Genomic DNA, 24,251 nt, shown 5'->3' on the forward strand with positions numbered 1-24,251 from the left:
CACCCTTAAATAAATTAGTTATACTAATAATGATTAATAATGTGAAGCCTCTCTCAACTGCTTCCCTCTTTCTCTCCCTCTCCTGCCCTAACCGTTTCTTTGTTGAGTTTATCTTCTAGTTGGCTTCTCCGGCGAAGGGTCTTCCCTTCGCCGGATTCCTCTTTTTCTTTGTTCTAATAATATATAGTATTTAGATCCTTTTCTTTCTTGTTCTATATATTTTGTTAACGATCGGAGACGGCGATCCTTAAACCTAATTCCTGTTCAATTCAAATATCATTGTGTAACACTAATTCCAAAAAATAGGTTTTCTTGAATTATATAGTTTTGGAATTTAGGTTTCTGATCAAAAGCAGAAGAAGAATGAGGAAAATTTGTTGTTGTTAGGAAAGGCAAATAAGATAGATTCACCGCCATTTTCGAATTAAACTTCTCATCCTCGTTCATCACCGAGTCATTATACTAAAACTCAAGGGAAAAGGTCTAAGTTCTGAGTTGATTCAGACTAAATGATTGACAGTCAGTCGGTATTCATGGCTAACGACTCACAATTCGTTTGTTATTTTGGGGGAAAATTCAGATCTACGATAATTGTGATGACACAGAGTGGCCTCTTCGTCGGGACGGTGGGTGTTTGCACTGGTGGCGGTTTTTCTGTGGTGGCGGCGGTTATCCGGTGGTGGCAGCGGTTTTCCGGCGATGAAGGCGGTTTTCCGGTGATAGCATCGGCGGTTCTTTCTTTTTTTATTTTTCTTAATACTGTAATTTTCTTTAGTCGGCCTTCAGGGTCTTTTTAGTCGGATCTTTAGGATCCTTTTGTCAACCCTTCAGGGGTTAGTTTCTCGGATCTTTAGGATCCTTTGCATCTGTGTCTAGTCCAATTTCTTTCCCTTCATGAGGCACTTGTGCATTTAAAGGTATGCAACTCTCGTGAAGTTTTCATAGGAGAGAAATAACAATTATCGTCCATGCACATCGTGATTTTATCACTTATGGATGGAAATGTTTCCGATGGATAAAAAAAATAAAAATAAAATAATGATTAATCTTTTTTGATTTGTAAGTATATAAGAAAAACGCAAGAAAATTTTTTCATGATAAATTAAATTCAGGGCTTCGAGGAATTTTCTTTTGGTTATGGAGCACACAAGGATTTGAGTGGGAAAAAAATGTGCCAGTAATTTTCTTAAACTCGAAAATTGAAAGGTTTGTGTTTAGTCTCTCTTTTCCACACCATCACCGTCGTCACTATCACTCTAACCACCACTACACCACCACCTTATTCCTCTCCTACTCCTCATCCTCCTTGATGTAGATTGTCGCGGAAGCGTAAAAGTAATGGAATCCACCATTGTTATTAAACTAAACTAACGAAATAAAACTGATGAAATAACGATAAAAGCAATAAAACGATAAACTTGATTAATAATAAACGATAAACTTGATTAACAATAAACTTCATTCATAATATTTTCTGATCTGAATAACAAGGACAGACCTGACTTCCTTTTATAGGAACTTAGAAACTTCTAGATAGACTCAAATTAGGATTCCTAAATATCAAAGATACTCAAACATAGAAACTTCTAAACCTAGACTTAGTAGGAAATATTAAAACATGGAAACTCCTAGACTCTAACCTAATGGGCTCGGCCATGAGGCCCTCTAACTAGTTCGGCCGTGAGGCCCATCTTGATGGTCTCCATCATACTCCCCGACCGAGAACGAACTTGCCCTCAAGTGAGACTCAACAATGCAATCCTTAATTCCCACTTCGAGCGAATAGTGCATTGGGGTTGAAGGACACCCACTTGGACGAAATCACTAGCTTCAATCTCATACTGCAAAGAATCTTGCAAAAATAAATGTAGGAAAGAAACTTCCAACAAATTGCAACATCTCCCGTCATCTTTTAATTTGATGAAGAAGATCACAAACACCACATAAAACTTTATTGAAAAATCAACCTTGAATTTCTTCACTTGAACGATCTTCCCACGTTCATCTTCGTGTTGCTTATAAACCAAACTCGAATATGGCTTAATCAAATCTAAACTAGAATGAACTGACCTTTTCAAGCTAAAAGAGGATAATTCACTTTGTTCTTCTTTTTCCTCCGTCGTTGAGAAAATTTTATTCTTTTTGTCAAGAACTTCTTCTTCAATACCATCGAACACGGTGACCGAAATAACATTCGAGAACTGTCTACTGGATTCAATCTTTGTCTCCACATATGAAAAGATTTCATCTAAAGGAAGAAAAACATATCTAAAGATGTTTTTCAATGTAGTCCAATAGTCGACGAATTTTTTTCCTTGACCAATGAGTCTCCATTGCATCTCGTTGAATTTTTCATAGACTCTTTTAGACAAGTGTTGTTCGATGACAAAAACCTTATCTTCGTCATGGACTTCTTGGTTTATAAACCAATCTTCCATCTGTTGAATCCAAAAATCTATATGATATTGATAATCAAACATAGGAATTTTGGAATCGACATTAATTTTGTTTTGATCTTTTCGATCAACATAGAGTTGTTGTGCATCTCTTAAAGGATCCCAACCTAAACGCGGAAGATTATTCCAACATTCAAGATGAGAAGTATTTAAAAAAAAATTATCTGTTCCCAGATTCTTAAAGCTCTGAATACCAGCTGATGTAGATTGTCGCGGAAGCGTAAAAGTAATGGAATCCACCATTGTTATTAAACTAAACTAACGAAATAAAACTGATGAAATAACGATAAAAGCAATAAAACGATAAACTTGATTAATAATAAACGATAAACTTGATTAACAATAAACTTCATTCATAATATTCTCTGATCTGAATAACAAGGACAGACCTGACTTCCTTTTATAGGAACTTAGAAACTTCTAGATAGACTCAAATTAGGATTCCTAAATATCAAAGATACTCAAACATAGAAACTTCTAAACCTAGACTTAGTAGGAAATATTAAAACATGGAAACTCCTAGACTCTAACCTAATGGGCTCGGCCATGAGGCCCTCTAACTAGTTCGGCCGTGAGGCCCATCTTGATGGTCTCCATCACTCCTCCTCTCTTTCCCTCCTCCTCCTCCTCCTCCTCCTCCTCCTCTTGTCTCGTATTACTTTCAAAAGCTTCACCTCACATGAGCACCTCTTATGTGGAGTCGGCTCATATCGATCGTAAAATTATTTTGTTGTTACAAATAACATAAGTGAGAAGCGAGTATAGTTTTTTTTAGGCGCGTACGGAAATTTATACTACGTTTTACACTTAAAACATCAGCAAATTAGTCAAATTATTCGCAAACGGATCCAATTTATTACGACCAAAACAAAAATGGATGGCCACGGTAGTCATGGGAAACAAAAAGGTAGTGGCAAAAAAAGAGGCATGCGAAAAAATATATAGAATTATAAATTTACACACACTTCTTGCTCCACAGTTTATACTCTTCATTCATGTAAGTATGGGCTTCTTCATTATTAAAATATTCATCAAACTCATCATGTTCTATATACAAATACCATTACCATGTAATCATTTGGGAAACCCTAAAGAAATCAATATTTATGTTATTGTGTTTCATAAATGGGTTCCTTATCTCGTTCTTGTCCTTTATTCTCACTTCTTGTTTTTGTGTTTAGTTATAATAGGGCATTTGCTATTAGATATGGAGTTAGTAAGATTGCAGGGAACTACTACTGTGGTAGTTTTCTTGATAATTATGCAATTACTTGGGGAGATGATCATATTTCTACTTTCAATCAAGGAAGAACTGTCCAACTTTCCCTGGATAAATCCACTGGTTAATTACATTAATTACTCTTTCTTTATTTTTACATTAGCTAACTTTAATTTATTAATTTTTCTTAAATTTTTTATTTGTTGTGCACATAAGTTGGATTTTTACGGTCCTATCATCTAAAACACGTACGGACATGCCAATATTAGGTTTGAATTGAGTTAGAAAGTTGAGATATGTTTTCATCGTGATAGGCAAATGTACAATTTTTCACTATAAAGTTGCTCCTAAATTGAAGTTTGCAAGTGGATATATTGTAACAAAAAATACACTCTATAGTAATTTTAGGCTAGCACGGTCTAATTTAAAATACTGGCTCGGCCCTGGCTCACACCATTCCCCACCACACATAAATATATGATAAGTTTTTTTTTTTACTTAAAATAATTTCACTTTGTTCAAGGCTTAAACTCTTACACCATTTGAAATTATTTTATGCATTCAAATTTGTGTATAGTGGGGTCTGGGTTCGGATCAAAATTGGCTTATAGTTCAGGATCGGTCCGTTTTAGGATTAAGGTACCTGGTGGGAATTCTACAGGAGTTGTTACAGCTTTTTATGTGAGTACTTGTATTATTTCATGTTTTTTCTTTTCATCATGTTTTGATGTCATAAATAGGCGATCGTTATGTATGTAGCTAGCATCACATGGAGATGATAATGATGAGCTTGATTTTGAGTTCTTGGGTGGTGCTAATAATGAAGAGTGGCCAATTACTATTCAAACAAATATTGTTGTAAATGGAGTAGGAGGAAGAGAACAAATCATACGTCTGTGGTTTGATCCTAGTGCTGATTATCATTCTTATAAGATCCTTTGGAACCCGTATCAAATTGTGTAAGAATACTAAAACTCGTATTATCACCTCGTCTCCCACATCTATATGACGACGGACATGTATCTATGTACAAACAGTACAACCGGTTGACATCTATCTACTTACAGACGACCGACACATCTTTATACAGATAGCTGATATATATACACACGTACAAAGGATTAGTAGCGGGTTGGTCAACAACCCGTCCCCAATCTGCAGACAATCCTCTCATCTCATCTCATGAGAAACTATGTATACACAAACTTTGTTTATTTCTAAATAGAATATTCAAATTGACAACTCTTACCTTAAATATATATATGTTATTGGGTATGCAGGTTTTTTGTGGACAAAACACCAATTAGGGTTTACAAGAACAAAAGAAATATTGGTATAGACTACCCAACAAAACCAATGCATATTGAGGCAAGTCTATGGGATGGAGACCATTGGGGAACTGGAGAGATTGATTGGAATTCTGCACCATTCAAAGCTAGCTTTAGAGGGTTCAATATTGATGGATGTTCTCTCTCTACTTTCAATTCAAACAATCCTCAACTTTGTTCCTCTTCAAAACTTTGGTGGAACAGAGACAAGTATAGGGAACTTGATCATGATCAAGAAATGGCATATGAAAGAGTTAAGCAAAATTACATTATTTATGACTATTGTACCCCTGACCCTGATGCGTATACACCTCCCCCAGAATGCCCTGAATAATAATAATACCCAATTAAGATATAATTATGGGTGTATTAAGTAAAAAAATAATAACTATGCTAGTAATTTGGATTAATTCCTAATTCACCAATAATACTAGGCTTTTGTAATACTTACTAGTACTTTACTATTTTAAATGAAAATGATTTGTTTGATAAGATGTTCATTCATTATGAGGAAAACTGTGGATTAATTCCTAAGTGTCATATATAACTCTTAAGGCCATCATCGTATCACTACAAAAATCGAGAATATTGCCCACGGTAATAAAGCGTCGGTATTTGATAAATTCCGTCGGGAGAAGTTCTTACCGACGACATGAAAAATGTCAGCAGTAGAGGCGTCGGGAGAACATGTCGCGACGAATGTCTCGACTGAAATTTGTCATCGGTAGTTTTTGCCGACGGTTCCTATAAATTTATAGATATAAATTTATATCCGTCGGCAGTAAGAAAGATAATTTCCATGGAACCCCATTTCCCGCGAATTTATTGACCTATGCCGACGGCATGGGCCTTACTAAAACACGTATTGATTGTTCCGACGGTTTGGTCTCCGTAGGCAATAGTTAAAGAATTTTTTAAAAATATATTTTTTATACCCGTTGCTGCACAAGGTAATCCATAAAGACATATTTTTCATAATGAATAATAACCTGCATAACTATCAAAATTTGTAATACACATTGAAGAACAAGTCATATTTTTCATTCTTCAACAAAAAAAAAAATCATATTTTTCATAATACCCATTGTCTAATGAAAAGAAAACTATGAAAAGTTTGAAGATTCAAAATTGCAAAACTAGTTTAGAAAACAAGGAGCTTGAAAAAAAATCAGATCTTCAACAAGTATCTTATCAATCCTTCTTCTCTGAAACACCAACTGACCTGCACAAAGAAGCAACCGAACAAATTATTTACTATTTAATTTGACTAACAAAATCGTAATCGCAAGACCTAAATTAGGGCGCTGGACAAATATAAAGTGTTGTACAAGCCACAAAACTATTCCATTAGATTGAAAGTATAACAAATTTCCTCCCTCTCTTAATCTATCTCTAATTCCAATCTGATGGGGCAAGGGCCCCAAAGCCAGCATACAAGCAGTGAAGAGTTGGAACAAAACGTGAATTTTAACACTTAAAACGATCTAGACTACTATAACTAAATAAGAAAAGTCGTCGGCCAAATTTGGCCCGACTTATGTGGGGCTCCTGCCGATGGAAGGGGAAAAAAGGGGGACGACTTATGTGGGGCTCCTACCGACGAAAAAGAAAAAAAACCGTCGACCATGATCAAAACATCACCGACGGATCTCAAAACGCCGTCGGAATAAGATTTCGCGGAAATTCCCCCCACAACGCGTATTTTTTTCCGCCAAAAAATGATATTTGAGTCAAATCATTAGCCGACGGGTTATTGAAATTCGACGCGCCAAATTTTCGTGGATTTTTTTTATGCCGACGGAAATAAATAACGTCGGCAAGCTGGAAAACACGGGCGGTTCACGGAATGACCTATGCAGACGACTTCTAGCATAAACCAACTACTGCCGACGAGTAGTTGCAAAACCGTCGTCACTATCTTTACTGCCGACCGTTTCTCTTCTGTCGGTATGGGGCGTCGGCAATAACCTTTTTTTTTTTTGTAGTGTACGGGGCATGAGATGACAACCCATTTACTCTTTTTTTTTTGTTGAAACTAGCCTTTCACTAATTAATAAAAACGTTATTACAATATTTATCAACTAAAATACAAGGAACATTTTTCCACTTTTTATTTCTATTTTTCTTTCTAGCCCATTTAGCTAACTTGTCTGCTTGCAGATTGAGTTCTCTCCTAGTATATTTGAATTGAACCACCTCGAAATTCCTTCTGATTTCACGACTTTTCCGGATGTGGATCAGAGATTGCCATTGGACTGAATGCTTTTTATTGTTGATGTGCTTGATCAGATTGATATTGTCGCTTTCAATGATAATTGACTTGAGATTTTGTTCTTTCGCCCATTCCAATCCGAATAATATACCCATTTACTCTTACTTATGTCTTATATATACCCAAACTCTTTTTTTTTTTGGTTAAAAGTTTATACCCGAACTCATACATAATAGATTTTTACTTCAATGAGATTCGAACTTAAAACCTCAAAGTATAAAGAGGGGGTGTCCAACCACCAAACTAGATGGTAGTGGGCACCAAATTTTGGTAGTGACCATATTCTAAAATTTTGGTAAAATTCTTTTATGAGATTGTGAAAGGAGACAACCCTTAAAAGAAGGAAAGGAAAAAAAAAGATAACCTTGCATAGTTGCTTGTTCCCTCATCAGTTTCATGGTAACTTCCATTGCATGGCTCAACTTCAAAAAGGCTAAGAAGAGGTTGCCAAAATAAATGAAAACTGAGGTCACACTTCTTGCTCCACAGGTTATACTCTTCATGCATGTAAGTGTGGGCTTCTTCATTATTAAAATATTCATCAAACTCATCATTTTCTACATATAAATACCATTTATACAATGTCATCATTTGGGAACCCTAAAGATATCAATATATATGTTTTTGTGATTCACAAATGGGTTCCTTATCTTGTTATTTTTTCTCACTACTTGTGTTTGTGTTTAGTTATAATAGGGCTTTTGCAATTACATATGGAGTTACAAGGAATGGGAACTACTATTGTAGTAGTTTTCTTGATAATTATGCAATTACTTGGGGAGATAGTCATATTTCAACTTTTAATCAAGGAAAAACTGTCCAACTTTCCATGGATGAATCCTCTGGTTAATAACATTAATGACTATTTCTTTATTTTTACATTAGCTAAATTGAATTTACTAAATTTTTATTGGTGGCAAATTATTGGAGGTATTTCAACTAGTCGGTCATGTCTCTACTCTTACGTATACCAATCAGAATTGAATTTTGTATCTGTTATTATTTATAAATCAACACCTGTATACTAAATCTCTAGTATCAAGTTGGGTCGAATTACACAACTATACTAACTTGGGTGTGGGTCTTTTGGCGAAACAGAATGGTCTTACTTTTTCTTTTTATTTATTATTTCTCGCGAATCATTAATTAAAAAATGTACTCACACCATTACCCACTACACGTAAATATGGTATAGGTTTATTTATTTATTTTTAGTTAAAACACTTTTTCTTTGTCTAAGGTGTAAACTATTACACCATTTGTAATTATTTTGTGCATTCAAATTTGTGTATAGGGTCTGGGTTTGGATCAAAATTGAGTTATAGTTCAGGATCCTTCCGTTTTAGGATGAAGTTAACTAATATGAATTCTATAGGAGTTATTGCAGCTTTTTATGTGAGTGTTTATATTATTTCATGTTTCTCTTTTTCATCATGTTTTTGGATGATCTATGCATATAGTTGTTAATAACACTACAAAAAAAACGGTCAATAGGGACATACAATTTTACGTCTGTCCCTAATATATTTATGATAGGGACCATTTTTTACTATTTGTCCCTAATAAAATTTCAATAGGGACAATTGAAAAGTGGCGCAAAATTTCGGCCAATGGCGCAAACAAAAACACAACTTCCCTCTTATTTTTTTTTGTTGAAACTAACTTCCCTCTTATTATTATCAAAAAGAAAAAACTTCGCTTTTTTTTTTTTGGGATCTAAAAAAACTACCCTCTTTTAATTTTCATCTTTTTTCTCTCCTCTTTTCCTCTCTCCCCTCTAGCACAACAGAGAACCAGTGGCTTCTTGTTCTACTCGTTAGGGTTACGTTTGTTGTCTTCCTCTTGTTCGATCCCTCTCTTGGGGTTCTTTGTTTATCTTCTACTTCTAGGGTTTTTCTGGCGGCATCATAGTGCGGTTTGCACCACCAGGTATGTTTTTCTTCTTCATCCTCTTCTTCAAATAAATCAATCAAGAATTTTTGGAGTAACACGAAACCCTAGTTAGGTTCTGCAGAAAATCATTTCAGTTTCAGTGTTTAACAAACTCAGATTCTTCCACTATTCCAATTTTTCTTGCAAAACTACAGTCAGGTTATTGTTCTTCTTCATATTCATCTTCTTCTTCTTCAATTTAAGCAACTAAGTGCTTATCACATAAACCTAATTCGATTTTGAATCAAGTTTATTCAATTTGATTGTTCCAAGACCAGAATTTTGCAGCAGAACCACCCCAAGTTTGTTGTTCTTTTTTTTCTTCATCAAATTAATAAATTAATAGTTTATGACATTAATATATTAGGGTTTGTTGTTGTTAAGAGTTTATGGCTTCCTTAGCTGCTACTTCAGTGCAAAGGTAAAATTATTTGTTTGTTTTCTTCGACAAATTCATTTTCTTGTTCTGATTATGTTGAAATCTTATATATATATATATATATATATATATGTTGTATTTCGATCTTCGGGACTTTCCAAGAAACGTGGTAATTGTTGGACATGGCTGGTTGTTGATAAAATTAGTGTTTATCTTTATACATGGATACTTGTTGTTTTGTATCTTTAAATGCAAGGTGTGGATTTAGGACTTTTACTTGCTCAAAAGGTTATTATGACACAAGTTATAATAAACAGTGATTCAAAGCAGGTTAGTGACTTGTTGATTAACCTTGAGGTTGCACCTCCATGGAATTCTTTGTTTTTATGTAAGTTCACAAAGCAGTTGATGGTTTCTTTTGTTTCCATTATTTATGTATATAAAGAGATCAAAAAGGTTGATGACTACTTGGTTAGAACAAGACCAACTAGTGGAGTTGAAGAATTGCTGCCGCATGAATTCATTATGGAATTGTAGAAATTAATAGATGATAATAAAGTCGGGGTCTCTTGAATTAAAGTAATACATGATTTATGAGTTTTTCATGTTACTTTCTTATAGTTGTATCGTGGGTACTAATGTTATTTGGCTATGTAAACAGGGTTGGTTTATAGCTTATAATTTAGTTTTTTGGAAACTTTGTGTTTGTTTGGATAGATTAGTCTCATTTTTTTTTTGTACAAGTCCTTGTACTCTTATTGGGTTTTGGGTCCCTTAGCCTGCTAATATATGCAAAAAAAAAAAATCACTGTCGAATTAGCAATTAAGAGTTTATAACCTCAAACCTTAATTTGATTTTGCAGCAAACAGATTCAGTTTCTGAGATTATATAACGCGGTTGTTACCAGGTTTGTTTTTCTTCATAGTCTTCATCTTTCTCTTCAAATTAAGAGTTTATATAACTTGATTTGGCTGCAAATATCAGTTTGAGAGTTTATATAACTCTGATTGTTCAAGGACTAGGATAATTGCAGCAAAACCACAACCAGGTTTGTTGTTGTTTTTGTTCTTCTTCTTTATATTAATCAATTAAGAGTATATGATATTAATTCATTGAGATCTGTTGTTGGTAAGATTACTAAATCTCTGTTGTTTAGAATTACTGACAGCCGAGCCAATTCAAACAACATCTAGAGGTTGAATTTAAGCATGTTAGCTAGCTAGAAGCAGGTTGTAACTTTTATGTTAATCAGTACTTACAATTCTGGCACTAGAGATGCTATTTGGAGCAACATTTATACTTTACTGTATAGTGTTGTATTGATGCTTATTAGATATCTAATTTTATCTTTTCTTAATTTTTTTTGTTTGCATCCTTAATCCTTTTCACTGTAGATGGCTGAGAATGAAGAGCAAACTACTTATAAGAATGGAAGGGGCGGAACAAAATTCGATTGGGTAGGGACCATAGCTGATGGATCAAAGAACTTCGCAAAACACGCCATTGAAGTGAGAATTACTATTTGTTTTTCTCTAATATATAGTTTTGTACTAACATAATGAATTTAATTAGACGAGACGAGGGCTTATTTTAGACAGCTTCGTGATGGGGAGATACGTACTTAATAGGAATAGGATTCGGTATGTAGTATCATGTCAACTAATATTAATGACCTATGTAATCCTTTTACAGCTACATGTGTCTACATCTAGCTCTTAACTCAATGACCGTATTCTTCTTTAGTTTGCATTTTGTTCAAGTCTCGAATGAATTGAAGGACATCCAAACAAATTTGTCTCTAGAAAACAGACACTACACTCACATACCAATAGGTAGATTAGATGATGGTATCTTGATTATAACGAAAACCTAAACTGATCTTTGGTGAATGTTAGGAGAACCTTTTCTTGAGAAGGATGCTATTGTAGCTTACATTAACTTTGAACGCAACCCTCGGTACACATAACATTTACTGTTCATTGTTTAGCTATTTCTAGTTACATTGATTAGAGATGGGAGTGACATTTTATTGTATCCATCAATATAGCAAGTAATGGACTAAGACACTTTGAGACTCCAAAAGTAAATGTTGTTGCGTTGTAGCAGGTCATGGGGTTACAGTAGTTGCTGCTGCATCGCAGCAGCCCAAGGGGTTGCAGCTACTTGCTACCCCTGTTGCTAAATGAGTGATTTAGAGGGTCCACAATTGAACAAACACATGATCCATCATCTAAATTACTTGCTATCCCTGTTTACGTAGTTGATATAATAAGAACTACTGCGTTGTCTAGAGGCCAGCTTCCTGTTCAATAAGATGTCATTGTTATGTAAAAGAACTCTCTTCTTAATGCAACACAAAAGAACTGTGATGATATGTTCGTTAGATTACTGGAGTAGGAATCACGAACTAATTATGAAGCAATAGCTTTTAAGAGAATTTTTTGTGTGAATATTTTGCTATAACAATTTTATAGAAGTTATGGCATGTTTGTATATTTGCCGCGCCCTGAATTTTGAAAAAGGTAATAAACTAATAGTTTTCGTTATCTTCTATTTTTTGTCTGTGACGCAGGAGATAGGATGGAGCATTGCTAAGATGATGATATGTTAATGGTGTTTCTATGTTTTCCCCTACAACATGAAAAAAAAGATGGGTTGATGAAGTTAGGGTAGCTTATTTTTAATAGAATTTTATCTTCATGTGAAATAGTTATTAGTCTATTCTCTTATTTTAGTTGAACTTTTTTCCGTGGGTTGTGAATTTCGTCGAGGGACTTGTCTAAAAATGTTCATGTAAATTTGTGTTTTTTAAATTGTCAGAAGGAAAATTCTCTTTTGTGCCACTAATTATGAACAGGATGACTCCCACCAAATTTGTAAGTTTGGGTATTAATTGTATTAGATACAAGAAATAGAAAACTACCACCTATCTTACAGGGACGCCTATTAATTGTCCCAAAAACATACAACAGAAATTCCTGTCAAATTTTTAGGGACAGATATTAACTGTCCCAAATGCGAATGGAAGGAAATTCTCGCTAAACTTTTAGGGACAGCTAATTAGTGTCCCTAATAATCGCTAACATAGGGACAGAAAGAAAACGTCCCGGAAAAATATTTGGGGCAGAAGCCATCCGTCGGCACAACTGTCCCAAATAGTATTTGGGACGCCGCTTTCTGGGACAGAAAAAATCTGTCCCCAGTACTCCATTGGGGACGGTTTTGCCCTTTTTGGGACGGTTTTTAGCCGTCCCGAATATGCCTTTTTTTTGTAGTGTAACATCATGCATGTATGCATGCAGCTAACATCACATGGAGATGATCATGGATTTTGAGTTTTTGGGTAATAAAGAAGGGTTCCCAAACACACTTCAAACAAATGTTTTTGTAAATGGAGTAGGAGGCAGAGAACAATCATTGGCTCTTTGGTTTGATCCTACTGAAGATTATCATTCATATAAAATCCTTTGGAACCCATATCAAATTGTGTAAGAATACTAAAACTCATATTACTACCTCTCTCTCCAACACATATCTACTTAGAGGCGACCGACAGGTATCTGTGTACAGACGACAGACACGTATTTACGTAGAGAAACTCAATTGTGTATACATCCCTCTCACATGAGAGGGTTGTGGCTTGTGATGCAGACTGACAACTGATTGATTCTAACAACAACTTGTGGTAACTCTGCAACTTTTATATATAGACAACTGACAAGTTCGTACATACACACCTCTCATATGAGAGCGTTGTGACTCGTGTAGCGGATTGGTCATAGATTGACTATGCCAACAACTCGTGGCCAATCTGCAAACAATCCTCTAGTCTCATGAGAAACTATGTATGCATAAACTATGTTTATTTCGAAATACATTATTCAAATCCACAACTCTTACCATTTGTATATATGTTGTCGGGTATGCAGGTTTTATGTGGACAATACCCCAATTAGGGTTTACAAGAACAAAACAAATATTGGTGTAGACTACCCAACAAAACCAATGCAAATTGAGGCAAGTATATGGAATGCAGAGAGTTGGGCAGGACAGATTGATTGGCATCATGCACCATTCACAGCTAACTTTAGAGGGTTCAATATTGATGGATGTTCTCTTTCTACTTTCAATTCAAATAATCCTCAACTTTGTTCCTCTTCAAAACTTTGGTGGAATAGAGACAAGTATAAGGAACTTAATCCTGATCAAGAAATGGCATATCAAAAAGCTAAGGGGTACATTATTTATGACTATTGTAAACCTGATTTTAGTAAACCTCCCCCAGAGTGCCCTCAATGATAATACCCAATTAATATATAATTATGGGGTGTATTGAGTAAAAAAATAATAACTATGTGTTGTGAAAAATAAAGGAGGGAAGAAGAAAGAGAATGGAAATATATTAACCAAGAGATTGTAGACAAGAAGAACTAGAATTGCATTCATATGTTTGTAGAGAATTTCTCTACTTTGGTACATTGGTATATTGAGTACTATGATACATTGTTTGATCCATCTTCTTCATTAGCAAGTAACCTCTTTATATAGACATTTAGCTAGATGAGTTACACATCCAATAGGCACACAATAATGGAGCTTGAATACAAAGTAATGGTGGAAAACCTATGGTGGTGGGAGTTACAATTGGTGGTGGTCATCCACCATAAATCTAATATTTATAACACTCCCCCTGGATGTCCACCACATCAGAAATTGTCTCATTAAAACCTTACTAGGAAAACTCAATGGGACAAAACCATAGTGAAGGAAAAAAAGTACAAATTCTTAGTTCATGCACATCTTTTATGTACACATAATCTGCCTCATTAAAACCTTGTTAAGAAAAACCCCGTGGGAAAAAAAATCTTAACGAAGGAAAAAGAGTACAGTGTGAAAATATAGTATGCAGTGTTTTCATAAACTTGCTCCCCTCATGAAGGTTGAGGGCGTTGTTCAACCTTCTATTGTCAGCTTCCTTTTGACATGTATACACAAAAATATAATAAGTATCATTTGACATTCCATGTTGCATCCATATAATGCTTCAAAGTTTATGCACACTTAAGATTGAAGTTTGTTAAATCCTCCAGGGATTTCAGTTGAACTCACTTTTTAAGTGATTCGTATTTGTCATATACATCGATAAGATAATTATAATATTTTGTGAAATCAATGTACTAATCACATTTCAATGTGCATTATAAATTTCATTCACAATCCACCCACACACATAATAGGTGTTAAACTCATCATTCGATGACTAGTTGTCTCGCCAAAACCTTGTCAGGAAAATCCAACGGGACAAAACCTGAACAAAGGAAAAAAGACTACAACTTTTAAACATATTATAACAATTTTCAATACGCATAGTTGTCTCGTTAAAACCTTGACAAAGAAAACTCAATGGGACAAAACCTTAACGAAGGAAAAAGAGTACAACGCGATTGACATTTTATATATGAATGATGGTTGTTTTCTAAAACCACATTTCAACAGACGTAATGTATTGTCTGAACTATATTAGGTACTTCAGGACCTGAATTTTCATGACATATGATAAGTTAAGACAATATGAGTTGCTTTGAAGCTTATAGCCGTTTGGTATTTCAGAATATGTTCATTTTCAAGATTTTCTTTACTCGAATAATCTTTTTCAATACTCTACTGTCAAACTTTGATAAAATCTTCAGGAGTCACAATAGGATCTATAAATACTTCATAATATAATTCGGAGATTTGCAATTCATATTGAAATTTTATAAGTGGACGTCAAATCCTTTATAGACTAAAGGACATTTCTTACACATGTCTACTTTATTACCTTCGGGGTAATTCTTAATTGGTGCTTCGACTTCATGTCTGAAAACTTAATTATTTTGTAAGAAAATCCACAAGTAATGAAGTATCTCGTCAAAAGTTGACCAATATTACTTAGAGTAATTCCGGATCAATATTATATTTAGAAATACATTGTCTGAAATGATTTATTTGATTTTTCAAATTTTCACAACAAAATAGTAGAATGATCTCATATATGTGTCTAAGTAAAAGATTGATGTATCTTTCTAGACATATCCTTATCTGAAGATTTTATTAGGAATATGGTTCACATTTGCTTATAATTTTATAGCCTCTTCAGAAGGATTCTTTAATAAAATTATTTCTCCACTATCTACGAGTATATGCTACTTTGATTAGCTCTGATCATTTTCCATGATCTTTTTTTTTTCTTATATGAGCATATTACGCTTTGAAAACTATTAATATTTTGCAGATAGCAAATTCTCTATATTTTGATTTCAAGTGAGAAAAGCTGATCATTTTCAAGTGTTGTATCACATTAAGAGTCATTGTCTCTTTTCAGACATATCTTCTTCAGGGGATTTTATTTAGGAACATAAACCATATTTTTCACTGCATCAAAAATTGCTTCATTAAAACCTTACTAGGAAAACCCAATGGGACAAAACCATAGTGAAGGAAAAAGAGTACAAATTCTATCTATCTGTTCATATTGGATGTCCACATAAGCTGCCTCATTAAAACCTTGTTAAGAAAAACCCTGTGGGAAAAAAATCTTAACGAAGAAAAAAGAGTACAGTGTGAAAATATAGTATGCAGTGTTTTCATAAACCTGCTCCCCCTCATGAAGGTTGAGGGTGTTGTTCAACCTTCTATTGTCAGCTTCCTTTTGACATATATACACAAAAATATAATAAGTACCATTTGACATTTCATGTTGCATCCATATAATGCTTCAAAGTTTATGCACACTTAAGATTGAAGTTTGTTAAATCCTCCAAGGATTTCAGTTGAACTCACTTTTTAAGTGATTCGTATTTGTCATATACACCGATAAGATAATTATAATATTTTTTTTAAAAAATAAATGTACTAATCACATTTCAATGTGTATTATAAATTTTGTGCACAATCCACCTCACACACATAATAGGTGTTAAACTCATCATTCGATGACTAGTTGTCTCGCCAAAACCTTGTCAGGAAAATCCAACGGGACACAACCTGAACGAAGGAAAAAAGACTACAACTTTTAAACAAATTATAACGATTTTCAATATGCATAGTTGCCTCGTTAAAACCTTGACAAGGAAAACCCGATGGGACAAAACCTTGACGAAGGAAAAAAAGTACAACGCGATTGACATTTTATATATGAATGATGGTTGTTTTCTAAAACCACATTACAACACACATAATGTATTGTTTGTACTATATTAGGTACTTCAAGACCTGAATTTTCATGACATATGATAAGTTAAGACAATATGAGTTGCTTTGAAGCTTATAGCCTTTGAGTAATTCAAAATATATTCATTTTCAAGATTTTCGTTACTCGAATAATCTTTTTCGTTACTCTACTGTCAAACTTTGATAAACTCTTCAGGAGACACAATAGGATTTATAAATACTTCATAATATAATTCGAGGATTTGTAATTCATATTGAAATTTTATAAGTGGACTTCAAATCCTTTATAGACTAAATGACATTTCTTACATATGTCTAATTTATTACCTTCAGGGTAATTCTTGGTTGGTGCTTCAACTTCATGTCCGAAGACTTAATTATTTTGTAAGAAAAATCCACATGTAATGAAGTACCTCATCAAAAGTTGACAAATTACTAATTCTGAATCAATATGCTCTCAATAGATACTTTTCAGAAATATATCGTCTGAAATGATTTATTTGATTTCTCAAATTCTCACAACGTACATAGTTCGATGACCTCATATATGTGGCAATGTAAAAGATTGATGTATCTTTCTAGACATATCCTTATCTGAAGATTTTATTAGGAATATGATTCACATTTGTTTATAATTTTATAGCCTCTTCAGGAGGATTCTTTAATAAAATTATTTCTCCAGTATCTAGGAGTATATGCTACTTTGATTAGCTCTGATCATTTTTCATGACCTTTATCCGTATACGAGCATATTACGCTCCAAAAGATATTGATATTTGGAGGTAGTAAATTCTCCGTTTATCGATTCTAAATGAGGGAAACTGGACAACTTTCAAGTATTTTATGACATTAACTATAGGACTTCCTCCCCCTAATGTCGATAGATTTTCATCTTATTTGATAATAAAAATCATACGTCATGTGCGCACATACTTCAAGGTTGTGACAAAGATGGAAAGAGAGTCAATTGCTTCAGGCAAATTTTGATTTATATTTTTATATCATATGATCTGTTGGACCAAAATTGTTATCTGATCACAACTTCAGGTGTGAGCAATTTGTTCTAATAACAACTTCAGGTGTGATTGATCACATGTGAGATGTCATCTTCATGCGATTTTTTCTATTAAAATCCATCGTCACTTTCTTTGTGTATTACATCTTCAGGTGTAATATGAAATCAAATATTCAACAATTTTTATTTTCCAAGAATTTAAAACTCATCGTCGTCCAAAGACGCGGAAGAAAATATTATCACCACTTGATGAAAATTTTATTGAAATACAAGTACAACCAAAATTGTGATATTATATTCTCGTTAAAAGAATTTCACAAAAAGTAGTTGTCTTTCACCATGAAGAACTTTTTCAAATTTAATCAGAGTATATGTTGGTATAGTAAAATGAGATTCTCAATTTTGTTACTATATTTCCAATATGAACTTGGTGTAGGATTTTTCTTATCACCGTTTAATTATAATCCTTTCATAATCAAAGGAAAATAATTTCAATACTGAAAAATTAGCATTTGTCATTCTTCAGGAATGCACATATAAATTTGTTTTCCAAAGGGTGTACCCTTTTTGGTGACAATTTACCAACTCATAAGGGATAAACCTTTGAGATTTTTCTTTTTTTTTCTTATTCTAGCAATTATTTTAGAATTGTCTAGATTAGAAGAAGTATATACACCAAACTTCAGGTTTGGTAATCTCATATACAAATAGATGTTTCAATTTGATCTTAACGAAATTTTGATGATCAAATATCCTCTTAGGAAAAATCTTCATTAACTGATCAATACCAACATTTTCATCATTACGATATATTCATGCAAAATGAAACATTAGATATAGGAGTAATACTAATTTATTTTCGAAGACAAAACTTACCTTGACCTTACCATAGAATGAATTGGATTTACATTCATATTAGTTTGCAATATTAACCCTTTAGTCATTATCATCTATGTAATTCTCATATCCTTTTGATATAGTTTATTATGTCTCAACAAGCATAAAATCAATGGTTATGGTTAGATAGGAATAATAAGAAAAGTTGAATATACAACAAAGAAATATCCAAGGCCAGCGCTTTGGGGAAAGCTAAATAGTTTCCGGGGTGTGAAATTTTAAAGGGAATATGTATAATTTTAGAGATTTTCCGGGGAAATAAATTTTAAGGGGAAATAAAAAAAAACACTCCACCTCACCTCAATCTATCTCCACCTCACCTCACTCTCTCTCCACCTCACCTCACCTCTTTGTCTTCTCCGATTTGGTCGCCGGCCGGGAAATTTTCCGGCCGGCGACCATTAAAAAAAAAAAAAAAAAAAAATTTTCACTCTCTCTCTCTCTCTAGAAACTCCGGCGAAGGGGTTTCCCTTCGCCGGAGTTCCGCTCTGTTGAAGAACAGACCGGAACTGGTCTGTTCTTCAACAGACCGGAAGTGGTCTGTTGAAGAACAGACCAGTCCGGTCGCCGGATCTGTTGAAGAACAGACCACTTCCGGTCTGTTGAAGAACAGACCGATCTGGTCTGTTCTTCAACAGACCCGATCTGGTCTGTTCTTCAACAGACCCGATCTGGTCTGTTCTTCAACAGGCCAGATCGGTCTGTTGAAGAACAGACCGGGACTCCGGCGAAGGGAAACCCCTTCGCCGGAGTTTAGAGAGAGATAGAGTGAAAAAAAAAAAAAATTTTAATGGTCGCCGGCCGGAAAATTTTCCGGCCGGCGACCTAATCGGAGAAGATAGAGGTGAGGTGGAGAGAGAAAAGTGAGGTGGAGATAGAGAGAGGTGAGGTGGAGAAGCTATTTTGCTTTCCCCTAAATAAAATTGTCAAACAAATTTGACCAATTTTTGACCAAGTCTTCACACCCCGGAAACTTTTTAGCTTTCCCCAAAGCGCTGGCCATATCCAAATACCTTTTGACTTACCAATAAGAATTGATCAATCTTACCAATATTTATTTGTTTATGTTTTGCTCAAGGTGGTGGATAATTTCTTCCTCCCTTTGATCATAGAGCAATTCGTGCTGATAACGTGTTGATAACGTGTTGATAACGTGTTGTGAAAAATAAAGGAGGGAAGAAGAAAGAGAATGGAAATATATTAACCAAGAGATTGTAGACAAGAAGAACTAGAATTGCATTCATATGTTTGTAGAGAATTTCTCTACTTTGGTACATTGGTATATTGAGTACTATGATACATTGTTTGATCCATCTTCTTCATTAGCAAGTAACCTCTTTATATAGACATTTAGCTAGATGAGTTACACATCCAATATGCACACAATAATGGAGCTTGAATACAAAGTAATGGTGGAAAACCTATGGTGGTGAGAGTTACAATTGGTGGTGGTCATCCACCATAAATCTAATATTTATAACACTATGGTACTAATTTGAATTAATTTCTAATTCAGTAGTAATAGTAGGCTTTGTAATAAGTACTAGTGCTATACTATTTTAAATGGAAATGATTTGTTCAATAAGATGTTCATTTATTTTCAGGAAAAATGTGTATACCTCATTTGAGGAAGCCATTTGAGGAAGCCATTTGTTCAATAAGATGTTCATTTATCGTTTTATGTGGGAAATAGTTTCTCCGACGATTATATTTATATATGTCGTCGGAAATAGCATTAGTAGAAAGATTCTAATTAGCTCTCCGAGTACCTATTTACTAATAACTATGATTTTCACTCTGATCGTCAGAAGGCAGAGAGACGGAGTATTTCCACGTCTTTATTTCTGACGATCTTTTTGACAGGTAACAAACGTTAGAGTACCTATTTTAAGACGGAGTTTTCTTTTTTTTTTCGACGGTTTAGTGCCGTCGGAATTAGTTTTTATTTTTGTAGAGACACTTTCTCTTTTAATACTCCATGAAGGAAAACATTTGACACATCAAGTTGTTGTAATCATCTATAAAAAGAAGATAATATCTAATACCAGAAGAAGTAGTAACAGGACCTCAAATGTTTTAGTGAATGAGCTCCAGTGGAGAATTTGTTTTACATGGAGATTTGGAAAAAGGAAGACACTTGCTTTTGGCAAGTTGACAAAACTGTCAAACCTTTTCCATATATTCAGAGTTGAAATGAATCTTGTCTTCATTTTTGAGTTGCATCAAAATAGATTTGGATGGATGCCCCAACCTATAATGCGAAAGAGATGGCTCTTGATTGGTCACAACATTAGCTTTTTGGTGAGTATCTCTTCAATATGATTATATTCCAAAGCTTGATTTCTTCATCCATGGCCTCATGCCAGTGAGGGGACGTCATAGCTTTGCAAAAGGAAATGCGTCAAGTGGTGGAAAGCACGAAAGCTAAGAAAATCTTGTGCAAAGACAAAAGTCGGTCAATAGGGAGATAATCGGTAAGGGGATAAGGAATATCCAAGTTCGATGTGGAAAATAAGAGGGAGAAAGCATTAGAGACATAGTCATCATAATGATTAATCTTTTTCAATTTGTAATTAAGTATATAAGAAAAATGCAAAAAAAGTTCTTCATGATAAATTAAGGTCGGGGCTTCGAGGAATTTTCTTTTGGTTATGGAGCATACAAGGATTTGGGTGGGAAAAAATGTGCCGGTAATTTTCTTAAACTCCAAAATTGAAAGGTTTGTGTTTAGTCTCTCTTCTCCATCACCATCACCCTCATCACTATCACTCTAACCACCACAAAATCACCACCTTATTCCTCTCCTACTCCTCATTCTCCTCCTCCTCCTCCCTTTCCCTGTTCTTGTTCTTCCTCACCCTCCTCCTTCTCTTGTCTATATCTTTTTCTCATATTACTTCTAAAAGCTTCACCTAAAATCCCCACATCAGCACCTCTTATGTGGAGTCGGCTCATCATATCCATCTTAAAATTATTTGGGTTATTTCCCTAATGGCCCCCTACTTTGTGACCAGCTTCCCGCCTGGCCCCCTACTTTACAAGAAATACCCATATGGCCCCCTTCCGTTATAACACCGTTACTCTCTCTCTTCCATTTCTTTTCTCTCTCCTCCAACATGTTTTCTCTCTCTGCCACCTCGTTAAAACCTGCCAACTCATCATCTTCTCCGGGAAGGTCGCCGGCCGACCAATTTCCGGCCGGCGACCTTTAAACCTAAAAAAAAAAAACAATTTTTTTTTTTTTCATCTCTCCTCTCTCTCTCTCTCTAAAATTTTTTTTTTTTTTCACCTCCCTCTCTCTCTCTAAACTCCGGCGAAGGGGGTTACCCTTCGCCGGAGGACCTTTAAGGTCTGCCGGAACAGATCATGGTCTGTTCCGGCAGACCTTAAAGGTCTGCCCGAGCAGACCTTGATCTGCTCGAACAGACCTTCATGGTCTGTTCGAGCAGATCAAGGTCTGCTCGGGCAGATCTTAAAGGTCTGCTCGAACAGACCTTCATGGTCTGTTCGAACAGACCATGAAGGTCTGCTCGAGCAGACCTTCCAGATCTGCTCGAGCAGATCAAGGTCTGCCGGAACAGACCTTCATGGTCTGTTCCGGCAGACCTTAAAGGTCCTCCGGCGAAGGGTAACCCCCTTCGCCGGAGTTTAGAGAGAGAGAGGGAGGTGAAAAAAAAAAAAAAAATTTTTAGAGAGAGAGAGAGAGGAGAGATGAAAAAAAAAAAAAAATTGTTTTTTTTTTTTAGGTTTAAAGGTCGCCGGCCGGAAATTGGTCGGCCGGCGACCTTCCCGGAGAAGATGATGAGTTGGCAGGTTTTAACGAGGTGGCAGAGAGAGAAAACATGTTGGAGGAGAGAGAAAAGAAATGGAAGAGAGAGAGTAACGGTGTTATAACGGAAGGGGGCCATATGGGTATTTCTTGTAAAGTAGGGGGCCAGGCGGGAAGCTGGTCACAAAGTAGGGGGCCATTAGGGAAATAACCCAAATTATTTTGTTGTTACAAATAGCATAAATGAGAAGCTAAGTACAGTTAAATGAGAAGCTAATTACAGTTTCTTTTACGCGTGTACGGAAATTTATGCCACTTTTTACACTTAAAAAGTCAGCAAATTAGTCAAATTATTCGCTAAGGGGTCCGATTTATTAATTAGGACCAAAATAAAATGGATGGCAAATGGGTGTGGAGATATGATAATGAGCCCCTAAACCTATGGAGAAAAGTTATTGATGATAAGTATAAGGGCATTCCATCTTCTTGGTTCCCTCAAGAACAGAAAACATCAAAGCATAAAGGTCTATGGAAAGCCATCACTATGATTCCAGAAATTCAGAAAAACACCAAGTAAGAGATTAACAGAGGAGACAAGATTAGTTTTTGGTTTGATAATTGGACCTTTTCAAATCTAGATTTCCCATTCTATGGAGAGCAACAAAGAAAAAATATGCAACCATTGAAGAAAATTTAGGGGATCGTTTCAGTGATGATGTACGAAACTTTCACTTTTCTCGTCCTATCAAGAATTCAGAGATCGGAAAATTATCGGCTCTCCTTACAGATACATCTGGAGCTACTATCAGCCTTAATTCAAGTTCTGATTATCGAAATTGGTTCCATGATTATCGAGGATTTTCCGTTAAGTCGTTTTATCAAGAAATCGAAAATCAGTCGGCATTCTCTCAAATAATGACCCCCAAATGGCTTTGGCACAAAGTGATTCCTTCTAAAGTGTCATTCCTCCTTTGGGCTATCATTCATGAAGGTGTTCCTACAATGGATAGGCTTGTAAGAAGGGAAATTACTGCCCCCAACTGATGCTCCCTATGTAAGATGAATTGTGAAACTTCAACTCATCTTTTCCTCAAATTCCCCTTTACTGCCAAGGTTTGAGAAACTATCTACTTAAACTCCAATCTCCTTAAACACTCCATTTCAATCTCTCATCTTATTTTGGATTGGAAGCATCGTAAGATATCAGATCGAAAGTCCCTTATTAATCTATGTATCCCCCGCCATAATTTGGTCGATATGACTTGAAAGGAATAACAGAGTATTGAATACAAATTGTGAGCGAGAAGAAACGTTGGAGAATGTCATTGTTTCAGTTAAGAGTCTTATTTACTACTGAGTTTCTTCTCAAAATTGATTTAAAAACACTCTGTTTAGTTAATTAATTAGAGAATGAGATGCTATTTGTAGGCTTTGAGCCATTTGTAGATGATAATTGTTTTTGATTTGTTGTCTGCAGGGGCTGGTTAGCTATCTTGGCTTCCACCCCTTGCTTTGATTTTCTTAATGAATGATACTATTTTGCTTCTTCAAAAAAGAAATGGATGGCCAAGGAAATCATGGGAAACAAAAAGGTAGTGGCAAAAAACAGGCATACAGTTTGAAAGTAGAGGAAAGATACTATTGAATTATAAATTCACACACACTTTTTGCTCTACAGGTAATACTCTTCATGCATGTAAGTATGTGCTTCTTCATTATTAAAATATTCATCTTCTATATATAAATACCATTACCATGTAATCATTTGGGG

General features: G+C 34.9%; 1 protein-coding gene, 2 long non-coding RNA genes and 1 pseudogene across 4 annotated transcripts; 3 read left to right on the top strand and 1 right to left on the bottom strand.

Moving 5' to 3' along the window:
* Window positions 1-3,471: 3,471 nt before the first annotated feature.
* LOC147555502 (xyloglucan endotransglucosylase/hydrolase protein 2-like) lies at window positions 3,472-5,495 on the top strand. Its single transcript, XM_086663114.1, has 4 exons — window positions 3,472-3,798; window positions 4,253-4,356; window positions 4,435-4,634; window positions 4,956-5,495. The coding sequence occupies exons 1-4, from the start codon at window positions 3,582-3,584 to the stop codon at window positions 5,335-5,337; spliced, it is 903 nt and encodes a 300-aa protein (XP_086519240.1). The 5' UTR covers window positions 3,472-3,581; the 3' UTR covers window positions 5,338-5,495.
* Window positions 5,496-7,868: 2,373 nt separating this feature from the next.
* Window positions 7,869-20,392, bottom strand: LOC147555503 (uncharacterized). The gene is made up of 3 exons (XR_015234886.1): window positions 20,195-20,392; window positions 12,869-13,938; window positions 7,869-8,747 (listed from the first exon to the last, which is right to left on the bottom strand). It is a non-coding gene; the product is annotated as an uncharacterized LOC147555503 (long non-coding RNA).
* Window positions 7,913-13,932, top strand: LOC147555504 (xyloglucan endotransglucosylase/hydrolase protein 2-like; annotated as a pseudogene). The gene is made up of 4 exons (XR_015234884.1): window positions 7,913-8,120; window positions 8,570-8,670; window positions 12,890-13,075; window positions 13,517-13,932. The product of XR_015234884.1 is annotated as a xyloglucan endotransglucosylase/hydrolase protein 2-like (transcript).
* On the top strand, window positions 8,984-12,399 carry LOC147555505 (uncharacterized). Its single transcript, XR_015234885.1, has 6 exons — window positions 8,984-9,204; window positions 10,450-10,494; window positions 10,572-10,635; window positions 10,744-10,816; window positions 10,982-11,095; window positions 12,160-12,399. It is a non-coding gene; the product is annotated as an uncharacterized LOC147555505 (long non-coding RNA).
* Window positions 20,393-24,251: the final 3,859 nt, after the last annotated feature.

This window comes from Eschscholzia californica, unplaced genomic scaffold, assembly GCF_041429995.1.
Source record: "Eschscholzia californica isolate CP2 unplaced genomic scaffold, dmEscCali1.0.p SCAF_2, whole genome shotgun sequence".
In the NCBI taxonomy this organism is placed as follows: Eukaryota; Viridiplantae; Streptophyta; class Magnoliopsida; order Ranunculales; family Papaveraceae; genus Eschscholzia; species Eschscholzia californica.

Bases quoted from the DNA above. Each gene is read 5' to 3' on its own strand.
- LOC147555502 (XM_086663114.1), top strand. From the start codon at position 3,582: ATGGGTTCCTTATCTCGTTCTTGTCCTTTATTCTCACTTCTTGTTTTT. The intron at 3,799-4,252 runs GTTAATTACATT...ATTTGTGTATAG, and splicing joins TTCCCTGGATAAATCCACTG to TGGGGTCTGGGTTCGGATCA. The intron at 4,357-4,434 runs GTGAGTACTTGT...TTATGTATGTAG, and splicing joins GAGTTGTTACAGCTTTTTAT to CTAGCATCACATGGAGATGA.